The 12240-nt window shown below is 43.2% G+C and overlaps 1 protein-coding gene across 1 annotated transcript; it reads right to left on the bottom strand.

The window, feature by feature from the left end:
• Positions 1 to 1293: 1293 nt before the first annotated feature.
• LOC128838801 (uncharacterized) lies at positions 1294 to 10589 on the bottom strand. Its single transcript, XM_054031229.1, has 5 exons — positions 10581 to 10589; positions 5463 to 6106; positions 4968 to 5347; positions 3954 to 4628; positions 1294 to 1310 (listed from the first exon to the last, which is right to left on the bottom strand). The coding sequence occupies exons 1-5, from the start codon at positions 10587 to 10589 to the stop codon at positions 1294 to 1296; spliced, it is 1725 nt and encodes a 574-aa protein (XP_053887204.1).
• Between the last annotated feature and the right edge of the window lie 1651 nt (positions 10590 to 12240).

The raw sequence follows: 12240 nt of genomic DNA, 5'->3' as shown, positions 1-12240 counted from the left end.
CTTCACAATGTGACTGTAGAGCAGCAATGTGGATGGTCAAGCATGTGGTGGAGGAGGACACAATTAGCTGGGAGGGTGGACTGCAACACCTTGCTATCCTTGATGATGCAGCAGTTAGATTCCTGAACAATCTATATATCAACTTGTGACTCGTACAAAAGAAGTGGTCTCTTATCAGATATTTTGTGCCCTAGGCGAAACTTCCAACTTGTGCCTCCCACCCCCCCGCACATCCGGTTCATTGACGGGCAAATCCCAACGAGCCTTTATAGACCCCAGGGGCCAGCCATGCCCAGGGGATGCTCCCCAGACCAGGTTTCCCCCTCCCCACTCCTTGAACTCTCCTGGAGGGTGCACAGCCGTTTCCCCCCCCCCCCCCCATGAGCCCTCCCTACCCCGGTGGCCCCTGCTCAGAGTCAACTCACTGGCTTTGCCGGGCTTGGGCTGCTGCAGCAGCTCGACAGGGAGAAGCTGCTTTCCGGAGGCACCAGAGAGCCAGAGCGTCCCACTTGCGGCGGCGGCGAGCCCCAGCTATGGAGGAGCCAGCGTGGCGCAGGGGGGCAGCAGACCTGCAAAAGGTGGCCTGGCACCCCCCCGGGGGCTCCTGCAGGCTGCAGCAGATGCATGTGGGCAGCGGCCCCCGTGCACCTCCTGGCTTGCTGCACTTGGGCTTTGCCGCTCCCAGGCATGTGAACCGACATTGGGGCGCAGGACCTTGACCCTGCTCTGGGAGGGACAGAGCCGGCTCACACGCCCGGCGCGCCCCCCCACCCCTAGTGGCTCCTGCAGCGGATGCATGTGGGCAGTGGCCCCCATGCCCCCCCCCCAATTCCCCCTTCTCAGGGCTCGGTCTCTGTGGCTCCCGGGAGTGTGAGCCACTGCCCCTCCCGGAGCAGGCTCAGGGTCCGTGCCCCAGCGGCAGCTCACATGCCTGGGAGCTGCAGAGCCCGAGCACGGTGAAGGGGAAACCGGGGGGGGTGCTCAGGGGCCAGTGCCCGCATGCATCTGCTGCAGCCTGCAAGAGCCCCCCGGTGTGGGGGGTGCCAGGCCGCAGCCAGAGCAGGAGGGGGGGGGGACACTCTGGCGGCACTGCAGGGCTGCTGTCCCCCCCCCCCCCCCACGCCGTGCCTGCTCCTCCATGGCTGGGGCTCGCCGCCCCCGCAAGCAGACGCTCTGGCTCCTCCCTGCCGAGCCAGTACACCACTTTTTTATGCCCCAACCCCTTGGCACCCTAGGTGACCGCCTAGTTTGCCCAGTGGTTGCACCAGCCCTGTCTCTTATTCAGGGTTTGTATTAACTCCGAAATCTTGCTGTAAAAGAGTTATAATAGAGTATGATTACAATTACATTGTATTGTAGTGCATATGCACAAGGGAACATAATTATGCCCGTGACAATAGTCCTTGATGGTCAAAACAAGGCTCTTTGGATCTAAAAATGTGAGCCTCTCCTGCTAGAACTAAAGGACCAGCTCTGCTAGCTTGGAGACAGTACCTGATTCATAACTTCTATATGTGATCTAGCCACTAGAGGTGGACAAAAAACCCAAACAAACCCACACTATTTGCATAGCACTGTTAGCGTTTGTATTTCTAGACTTCTGATTGCTTAGCTGAGCAAATTTAATACTGCCCTAATAGTTTATGCATGTACTGTGTAAACCTAAAACAGTATTTCATTGTTCTCTGTATTGCCTTAATACATAACATCGGCTAAATTTTCAAAGAAGAGTACAGTGAGTGCAATTACAAATGTATGCTAGTATATATTATGCCTCCATTGGTGCATACAGGCGGACATTGGAGGCAAAAATGGGAAATTGTGCATGCAAATGAGTAGTTACCTGATTTGTCCACGCACATATCAAGTTGTATGGGTGCAAAAGATGCAACGGCATTTAAAAAAAAAAAAAATTTTCCTGAGAAGCATATGGATGTGATATAATAGATATACAATGGAATCCACTACGGTGTCCTTTTAAAAAATGCTTCTGTATGGTACAGTATGGCTAAGCCAGTGTTGCTGGCGAAATCAGAAGTTAATTTTCATACTTCATCTGACGAAAATATCTTTAATGCTGCACAGATTTTAATAATTGTTGTACTTAATTTCCTTGTTTCAATTGAAGCCCCTTCTCCTCCCCACAAACATGGAGGACAGTTGAATACAGTGCCGTTCTTAGGCATACGCAGCATATGCAGCTGCGTAGGGCACCTGAAAATTTGGGGCACCACTGGGTCTTAGTGTCCAAACACCTCCCTTTTCCTATCCCTATTCTGACCCTTCCTGCAGGCTCCCACAGCTGGCTGCTGCAGCCTGGTCACTCTTACTCCAGAGGGGATCTAGTAACTTAAAAGTGAAAAGCCTTCCAGCCCTATTAGCACAATATTGAAACTGTTAAAGAGCCATTCAAGTGGTAATGAAGACATTTAACAGGCATTTGCCAACCTCCAGGTATATACTGTCAGTTTCTGAATTTACTGACAAAACAGTTGTGCATTACTGTAATATTTACTCAGAACATGCTAGTCTGCATGACCTTAGTTTAAAATTTGCTTTAAAAATATTTCATTAGTGAGTTGGTGAAGATTATAAAATCACATCTCTAAAAAATCCTTGCATAGATTTTTAGATGCATAATCATCTTTAGCCTTAAATGCTTGCATCTTCAGACATAGTTTTTAAAATAAATCCTTCAAAAGACCACCCTTATCTAAAATACACATTTTAATTACTATAATAAAAAAACTTGCTTCTAAAGTCTTCCTGTCCATCCTTTTCTCCCTTCACTCCCTGCTCCCCTGGTGAAGAGAGCCCTCAAAGGGACAACACCCCTTTCTTTCCAGCTAGCTGGAGTTTCCCTTTCTTTACTTCTGACTATCTGATGAACTAGTTTTAAGAGAACCCTCCAGCAAAATCAGTACCTAGTAAGATATAAAATCCTTTGTTATGCCTAAAAATCTTTGGAAACATTTTTTAAAGTTGGTAAAATTTCATAAATATGTCTAAACCTCTGTGACTGATTAATTTAAAATAATGTCTGTTTCAGTGAGTTAAATATGTAGTAGTCTGGAATGATGATGATTGATGAGGATGTTCGTCCATCGTTATTGATGAAGACCTCAACAACTCATTCTTTCGATGACCGGGCTCTGTGTGTCCGAAGATGACTCATCAGGCACTGTTGATGATGTACAAGCAGCTCTGGACTTGCGCAGCTCACGCTTTTTTTCAGCCTCAGCAATACACCTCGCCTCAAAGGTATTACTGCCTGTGTGAATGAGGCTGTGCCATACTGGACGGTTCAGTGCAAAGGTTTCCCATGTGGTGGTGTTGATCTCGAAGGACTTCAAAGAGGTCTTCAGCGTGTCCTTGAACCGCTTCTTTTGTCTTTCATGGAGCGCTTTCCCTGCGTGAGTTCTCCATAGAAGAGCTGTTTAGGAATGCGTTCGTCTGACATTCTCACGACATGTCCGGCCCACTTGGTCTGGGCTCTCATCAGCAATGTATGAACTGACGGCAGACTGGCTCTAGTAAGGACATCAGTATCGGGCACTTTGTCCTGCCATCTGATTTTTAGAAGCTTTCGCAGACAGGAAATGTGGAAGTGATTGAGCCTTCGTGCATGACTCCGATAGACAGTCCACGCCTCGCAGGCATACAGCAGAGTTGGAAGCACCACTGCTCGGTAGACCTTCAGCTTCGTTGGTAGGCTGATCCCTCGACATTCCCAAACGTTGGAGCACAATCGGCCAAATGCAGAGCTGGCTTTAGCAATTCTGCAGTTTACTTCATCATCGATTGACACTGCTCGGGAAATGGTACTGCTCAGTACATGAAGTGGTCCACTGTCTGAAGTTTCTGTCCATTTACAGTGATGGACAGTTCTGAGTACGGTGCGTGGGGAGCTGGCTGGTGCATGATCTCAGTCTTCTTGATGTTAATGGTGAGACCGAAGTTATTGCATGATGTTGAAAACTTGTCCATAGTGGCTTGCATTTCTGGCTCTGTACTAGCATTCAGAGCACAATCATCGGCAAAGAAAAAGTCTTGAAGTACAGTTTCCTTCACCTTGGTGATAGCATGCAGTCGCCTCAGATTGAATAGTTTCCCGTCAGTTCTATACTTCAGGCCTACTCCTTCAGTGCAGTGTTGAAGGGCATCAGTCAAAGTGGCAGAGAATATCATGCTGAACATACCCTTGCTTGACACCGTGGTGACTAGGAAGGCCTCAGATGTTTCACCGTCATCCAGGACACAAGCCATCATACCGTGATGAAATTGACGTACCATTCGTATAAATCTGTCTGGACAGCCAAATTTCGACATGATCCTCCACAGGCCCTGGCGACTGACAGAGTTAAATGCTTTCATGAAGTCCACAAAAGTTGGGTAGAGTTCACGATTCTGCTCTTGACATTTCTCCTGTAGCTGACGCACAGCGAAGATCATGTCAATAGTACCATGTCCCTTGCAGAAGCCACACTGTGATTCTGGCAGTAAGCCCTTCTCCAGGTGAGTGATCAATCGGTTCAACAGAACCCGTGCAAGAACTTTCCCCACTGTAGAAAGCAGCGAGATTCCACGGTGATTGTCGCATACCTGGCGATTGCCCTTCCTCTTATAGAGGTGCAAGATGGACGCATCTCTAAATTCTTGTGGAATGGTTCTCTGCTTCCAGAAGGACTGAAACAACTCAGTGAGTTTCCGTAACAGCACGGGTCCACCGACTTTGTACACCTCTGCTGGTATGGCATCTGACCCTGGGGCTTTACCACTTGACAGCTGATTGATAGCTTTCTTCACTTCGTCCTCTTCTGGTGAAGCATCCATAGAGTCATTGACTGCAACCTGGGGCATCTTGTCAATGGCCTCATCATTGATGATTGAGGGGCGATAGAGAATTGCTTCAAAGTGTTCAGCCCATCTCTGGAGAATCTGCGTCTTCTCTGTAAGGAGCACAGTACCATCAGAGTTCAGGAGAGGAAAACTCCCAGAAGACTGTGGACCATAGAGTGTGTTGAGGGCTTCATAAAACTGCTTATAGTCGTTCCTGTCCGCATATGCCTGTATTTCATCTGCTTTGGTGCTCAGCCACAAGTCCCGCATTGTGCTCAGTCGGTTCTGTACTGTTCTGCGAGCGTTGATAAAGGCGGTCTTCTTTGCCACTGAGGATGGATCATTTTGATATGCACGATGCAGGCAGTGCTTCTCAGCAAGTAAGACTTGGATTTCTGCATCATTTTCATCAAACCAGTCTTGCCGCCTGCATCTGGAGGGCCCCAATACCTTCGATGCAGCTGTATGAACAGTGTTGTGGAATCGCTCCCAGTCTCTCAGCGTCATCCTCAATACGAAGATCAGCAAGTTCATTCTCTAGGTCTTCTGCTAGATTTTCAGTGATGCAGCTGTTCTTCAGCTTTGACGCGTTGATCCTTTTGAGAGACTTACAGCCTTGTGGTCATCTCTTTGGCATGATACGGAGCTTCATTTTGGATACTATGAGCCTATGATCTGTCCAACAATCAGCACCACACATAGCTTTTGTAACCCTGACATCTTGTCTGTCCCTTCTGCTGATGATGACATAATCGATCAAATGCCAGTGCTTGGAATGGGGATGCATCCACAAAGTCCTGTTACGGGTAGGAAGGCGGAAGACCGTATTGCTGATCAGAAGGTCATGTGCTGCACAAGTTTTCAGCAGCAACAGGCCATTGCTGTTACACTTTCCCACTCTATTTTTCCCGATGACTCCTTCCCAGACTGCGGCATCACATCCGACTCTTGCGTTAAAATCGCCAAGCAGAATCAGCTTGTCTGTGCGGTGCACTGACGATAGCAGAGTATCTAGTTCTTCGTAGAATTTATCCTTCACATCCTCTGGGTTGGTCTTTGTAGGAGCATATACGCTGATCAAAGTAGCTTGTTTTCCTTTTTGAAGCGGAAGCTGCATTGTCATGAGCCGGTCATTCATACCCTTGGGGAAACTGGCAAGTTTCCAAACAAGATGATTCTTGATGGCGAAGCCAACTCCAGATTCACGACGCTCATCACTGCTGCGGCCACTCCAGAAGAATGTATAGCCACCGCCTGACTCAGATACCTGGGGTGTATGGGGTCTGGAATGATTACTTTATGAAGGCTTAAGAGTACATTTAAAATATAAAATCAACTTAGAAATACTGATTAAGAAAATGTAAAACAGAAGAGCTGCATCATGTATTCCATAATATTTAATGTTGTATTCAGCAAGACAGCTGACTCGCCCTTACTACAAAGTTTTTGCAAATAAATCTCTGAAACTTCAGGGCATATAAAAAAACCTGTGACTGATACTTTTTATTCCCAAGTTTAGTGCTTTTAATTAGGTACCTTCTGCATGTCCAGTCTTCACCCATCTGGCATGCAGTGGAAAAAATGCTTCATTTTCTTTACAAAGAAATTGCAGAAGAGTGTGTTTTTCAAATGTCATTTGCTTCATTTGGGTTCAGGGATTTGGCTGGAAGGGGGTGAGCAGGGTGGGGGAGGGAAGAGAAGAGGGAGACAGTGGGGGAAAGGGTGGAGCCTAGGTTGAGTGGGGCAGGGTCTGGGGCGGAGCAAGAGTGGAGTATGGGTGGGACCACAGGCAGAATAGGTGGGCTGGGGAGCTAGCCTCCCCAAGCTGCAGTTTCACCCACCGCCCATGACAGCAGGTAAGAGCGGGTCAGCTCCTGCACATCCAGCACACGTTCTTTAGGCAGGGGCCGTATTCACAGAGAGGAATGTGCCAGCGCCGAGCATTCTGCGTGAGGGAGAGGGTAAGGGGGTCTCTGTGGGGAACTGTGACTCTCTGCTGTCATGAGGTGGGCCGGGCATCTCCGTATACTTTGCTGCCTTGTCCCTTCCCCCCAGGCTGCGAGCCCAGGCTGCCATTGGGCATAAGGGCACCAGTTTAATAATACTGCATAGGGCCCCATGAATCCTAAGGACTTCAAGAAGGGAAGATCTACTTTTCGTGTGTGTGTGTGTGTGTGTGTGTGTGTGTGTGTGTGTAAAAAGTATATTTTCCTTTGTGATGACAATGAATGTGCCAAGTTTGAACTTTTAAAACAAAACTAATTCTTCATTTTAGCAGAATATTGCCTGTATAAGAACTCAGGATAGACGGTAGCAGGGGAACTATTAATCTCAAACTCAGTTTAGGTGGGTAAGAAGCATTTCAGCCTAACTTTTAAATACAGTGCAGTCCTTGCGTGAATTGTTCAGTGTTACCTTAGCATTAAAAAGTTTAACAATCCAAAGACATGGCCTGAGAAATAATAAAAATCCTACTATATCCTCCTAATATATTTGTTTACTCCTATCAGGGCTGGCTTTAGTCATGTCTTATTTCTATAATTTAAGGGTTATTTATGGCCTTACCTTACTCTTTAAAAGTTTTTGTTATTTATTTATTTACAAACACCCAAGAACCACATAAAATTACAAGTACCAGAAAATGGGCTTTTTAATATGGTTTTTCTGTTTAATCATCTACAAAAATAACAGGAGAGACAAAGATTGTCACATAGCTGCTGCCAATGGAATCTGGAACAATGAGTGGTGTTTAAAAGGTTTGAAAAAAATCAATATAGATGATGCTTGTTCCTTATTGATTAGGCCAGTTTAACTATACAATATTGGTATTCAAAAACTAGTCAGCTGGAAACCAAATTAATATCAACAGCAGATGGCAGTGCTAGCAAAGCCTGTGTGTCTATGTGTAATCAGCCAGGACTGGGAATATGACAGCTCAAGCCAGAAATGAGTTAATTTATTTTGCATAGAGCCAAAATCATGTGACATCTTAGTAACTGACTAACTAGACTCTAGTTACAGCAGTTGTTTCAAAAGTTATTCAATGCTGAAAATGTACACTGAATGTTTACACTGCTGTTTTTAAACCTGTAAGTGAACCCCAGGAGCCTGAGTCAGTTGACCTGAGCTCTGAGACATGCTGCCCTGGGCTTGTGTGTGTGTGTGTGTGTGTGTGTGTGCAATGTACATGTACCATCTGTCTACAGCCTTGGTTCATTACATGCATGGGAATTACTAATATATTTCTGTTTTAATTAAAATATGTATTTTTCTTGCTTCTCTATGCACACACAAGGTGTAAACTAGGAATAATTTGATCAAGTTACACCACTGTGAGTAGAATTAAACACCCTCTGGCATGCACTAGGCAGTTCATTCCTCTCAGACCTGATGTCTCATGCTGTCTGCTGACACAGGCAGACATCCCTTTTATAAGTTACAACCAAGAGAACTAAAATTCCTTTTTAAAAAAAGGAAAGCTGATTCTCTAATGTTATCAACTAACTCCAGAAGCCAGAGGTCTAGCAATGGACTAATCGTTTCTATGCCTTGATCTAGCCCTATCTTAGTAATTGGTAATAGAGTATGGTAAGAGAAGTGTAACAACTGTATACTATATAAGAGGAATAGTTTCTAAATTGAAAATCTTCCAAGGTGATTTTCCACAAGGTGTCAGCAGGTTTTTAAAGTTTAATATTCATCTTGAATTCAGTTTCACATAAGTTTTGTTAAAAATTATGAATGGTAAACAAACAGTATAATAGGCCCCTGATGGTTTGTATGTGATTGCCATTTATAGAAGTAAAATGAGAAGCCAGGCAAGTCACCATTTCATAAAGAGGCTTAGGTCATCTTCAAACCTAAGCTACTGGCCTCAAAAAGTCTGACTTTATCAAGTTTGGCCTGTGGTAATCTAGGTTTTAAATTAAAGCACAGCTCATTCCAAATCAATATAATGAATTGATTTGTACACATTTCAAGTAGAACTGCTTTCTTTGGATTTTGAGTATTGAATGTGCACTGCAGTTAAAGCATCTTTTCTGCATAATTAAATCTATATTTGTTGGCTTTTTCATTGAGTTGAAATGGAGTTTAAAAAGCAGAAATGTAAGGTAAAGCAAAAATTATGTACCCCCATTATTTAGTCTCTCTTTAAGGCACTGATGTAATATTTTTTCTTCTGTAAAAAATAAAAGCTGGAAAAGGAGTATCCTGTGTTTTGATTTAATTTGGCTAGAACTCTTAACTGTTTCAAGTCTGGATGCAATGGAGCAGAGAGCCTCTTTCAATGGAATTGCCAGGGTGCCCAAAGGACATTTTGTTATTCTGGTGCTCAGCATCTTTCAGATCAGGCTTCTTTGAGTAGTGATGCCTTTGTTTAGAAATGGAGCACTGTGTGGTAATGTGATACAATTTTTACACAGTACTATGGGATAAACAATAGATGGTAAAGGGATGACTTCTCTTTTAGGGGTTATGGAAAGATTTAGGGGTTGATCTCCTGTAGGGGTGAAAGGGATAATAGGATCAGATGATATGGGTGACTATGAATTGGTATGAAGCAAAATCAGTGGTCAGTATTATAGGAACTTTGCTAAGGCAAAACCTGGATAAGGGTCTGATCTGTTAATAAACTTATGAATCTGACTCCTTCAGCATTATTATTTGTGTTTAGTAATGCCCACAGGACGCAGTCAGAACTGGGTCCCCACTCTGCAACACAGTAAAAAACACATTTTTAGACATGGCACCTGCCCTGAAGAGCTTATAATTTAAAAAGACAAAGAACAGGCAAAGGAAGGTGGAGCAGGATACTACATGGCACATATGTAGTTAGTTGATTTTTATCAAGTTTGTTTTCCCTGTCCCCCAGGAGACAAGAAACATTAAGGTTGGGGAAAAAGGGAAACAGTTAAAAAAACCAATATACATATATATTTGATATGTCTTAACTAAGGAGACACTGACCATCTGTAATTAGCATCACTATCTCAAACACCTACTCACACACAATATGATGTCTACACTGTCTGAGCCTTTGTACTAGAATCTGTATTTCACAGGAAACACTAAAATATATTCTGTTTTAAAATGTCTGCATAGACTGTTTGTTTAGTTAAAAAACAGACACAAAAGCTATAGGAAAGCTTTTTCTGCTTTAATTGTTACTATGAGGAGCCCTTTTAGAAGATGGTGAAAAAAAATTAGGGTAAAATAAGTTAATATACTCTGTGAATATCTCTAGCTGTGTTTAAAACAGGTAAGGATTTTTAAGTTATGCATTTGCACTGATTGGAACAAGAATGTAGGAATGTTCTAAGCAAGGTGAGGTACTTGGTAAATAATATTTGTATAAACACTGATTACTAAATATTTGTTTTATAGACCATTACATTGTATTGCTATATAGCAGAGAAAAATATCAGATGCCTGATAGGCACTGAAAATAAAAAAGCTTCATGTGGAAGTGTAAGAATTTTTCCTATAAGCAAAAAGAGGTTAACTGCTAGATCCTCTACATTACAATGTAGACACAGTGGTTTGAACACTTGCTTTGCTCAATTGCAAAACTGGCCTGCATCACTTTCAGAATTATAATAAGCACAGGAGAGAAATTCACCATTTTGTTGCATGTAAAACAGTATCTAGTTATACACTAATACCAAAGCAGTAGTTTTTAGGATGTTAGTATAAATAGATTTTGTTGAACTATTGTTCTCACATTATACCAGAAAACCAACCATTTCCATCGCTGGTATTACATATGGATAAAGACTACTTCATTGTTTCTTAATACCATGCAAAGGGTTCAGTGGACCTTAAGATTTATGTGCAAACTTGATCCTCAGTAGAAGTAAATCAGCATAACTCCACTGATTTCAATAGAGCTCTAGCAATTTACACTAGCTTAAAATCTGGCCCATTCTCTTCAAATGCCGTGCATCTGGTGGTGTGGTTGCTTACCTATGAAACCAAGTACACATTAACTACAGTATAGTACAGGAATCTGATCAGTTAGTTATTTGGGGAAGAAAGATTTACTCAAAACAAAGGCTTTCCTCACTGTGGACACAGTTGAGCTGTCGGTTCAAGAACAAAATAGGCAGTAAAGGATGAAATGATTACTTATGTAGAAGGGAAACCAGACTGCACAGAATTCATGATATGAATCTTTTGAAATATTGCTAATCTTTGCATAAAGAATTATCCTGGTCATGCCAAAGTCTATTTATTGGAACCCTGTATTCAGACCCGATATCTTCATTTACTGTCATTCTGGGTACCTAGCACTGCTGAAAATAAGGCATCTGTGGCATAAGCCTCAGTAGTGTAAACTAAAGGTGCAACATGGCCATTTAATGTGATTATTAATTGTTAACTAAAAAATACCAGGAGGCATTCTTCCCTTTGTTATGATAGCTGTACATCACAGTGACTGTATACAGAGGCTTTAAGAGCTTCTCCACCAGTGAGGGAGAATTTCTTTGGCTCAAGCTCAACATAGGACAACTTTAAGCTGTTCTACGTAGTCCTCCTTGCTTTAGGGGAATAGCTACGGACAGTGATACCACAACATATTCTGGTGTGGCCATTCTGGGCAGCTTTGGGTTGCAGGACTGCTGTAACTTACAGCAGCTCTATGGGCTGCCTCCGCTAATGGTCCCTGACCAGGTTGAGGGTGTAAAGGTGGCTTGAAGCCACCTTTCCTTCACTGGTCTCTGTCTGCACTGCCCCTCTGAGGCACCACACACAATCTCACTAAATGATTAGTTTTAGAATTAGTATTGCTTGTTTAGTAAGTATAGTTTCTCTTTTACACCTTATTTTCCTTCTCTAAAATGAATTTATATGCTCCTATGATTAACTAGCTTTGTATTCCAGATGTGTCAGAAAATCCAAGACAGCTGATTACCTGTTTCACCTATTAGGAGAATCACATTCCACAATTCTACTGTGCAAGCTACAAAAAAAATTGGTCTTCGGGCATATTGTAGCATGTCCTCACTGAGCGTCCTGGGCTTTGAGATGAAAAGTGACTAAGAAAGCACTTCTTTGATTATAGATGAGCAAATATTGTGTTACTGTGGAAATGGAATCTGTGACTTCCATTACAGTAGCATTCTTACCAAAGCACACACTATCTGCGCATTAATACCATTACGACCAGCTACTTATATTAAAGTGTTGCTGCCTTAATTAAAAATTCCTCTTCTAAATGTGCTCAACTATTGTATGGCACGAACTATAGTAGAGTTATAACACATAAATAAAGACACATATGTTAAATAAAAGCTCAGTGCTGCTATGTGCATTTTGCCCTGCAGTCTTGCCAATAGAGTCCTCTTGAATACCTAGAAATATAAATATACCACTAGAGGGTGCACACTGGCCAGGTATTGC

This window comes from Malaclemys terrapin, chromosome 6, assembly GCF_027887155.1.
Source record: "Malaclemys terrapin pileata isolate rMalTer1 chromosome 6, rMalTer1.hap1, whole genome shotgun sequence".
NCBI lineage: Eukaryota > Metazoa > Chordata > Testudines > Emydidae > Malaclemys > Malaclemys terrapin.
The sequence above is the reverse complement of the archived record's forward strand: the minus strand, read 5'-3'. Positions and strand labels throughout refer to the sequence as shown.

Coding starts and splice junctions, on each gene's coding strand:
- LOC128838801 (XM_054031229.1), bottom strand. Junction 5,348..5,462: donor CGTATCATGCCAAAGAGATG/ACCACAAGGCTG, acceptor CTTCGTATTGAG/GATGACGCTGAGAGACTGGG. Junction 4,629..4,967: donor TCCTCTCCTGAACTCTGATG/GTACTGTGCTCC, acceptor CCATCTTGCACC/TCTATAAGAGGAAGGGCAAT.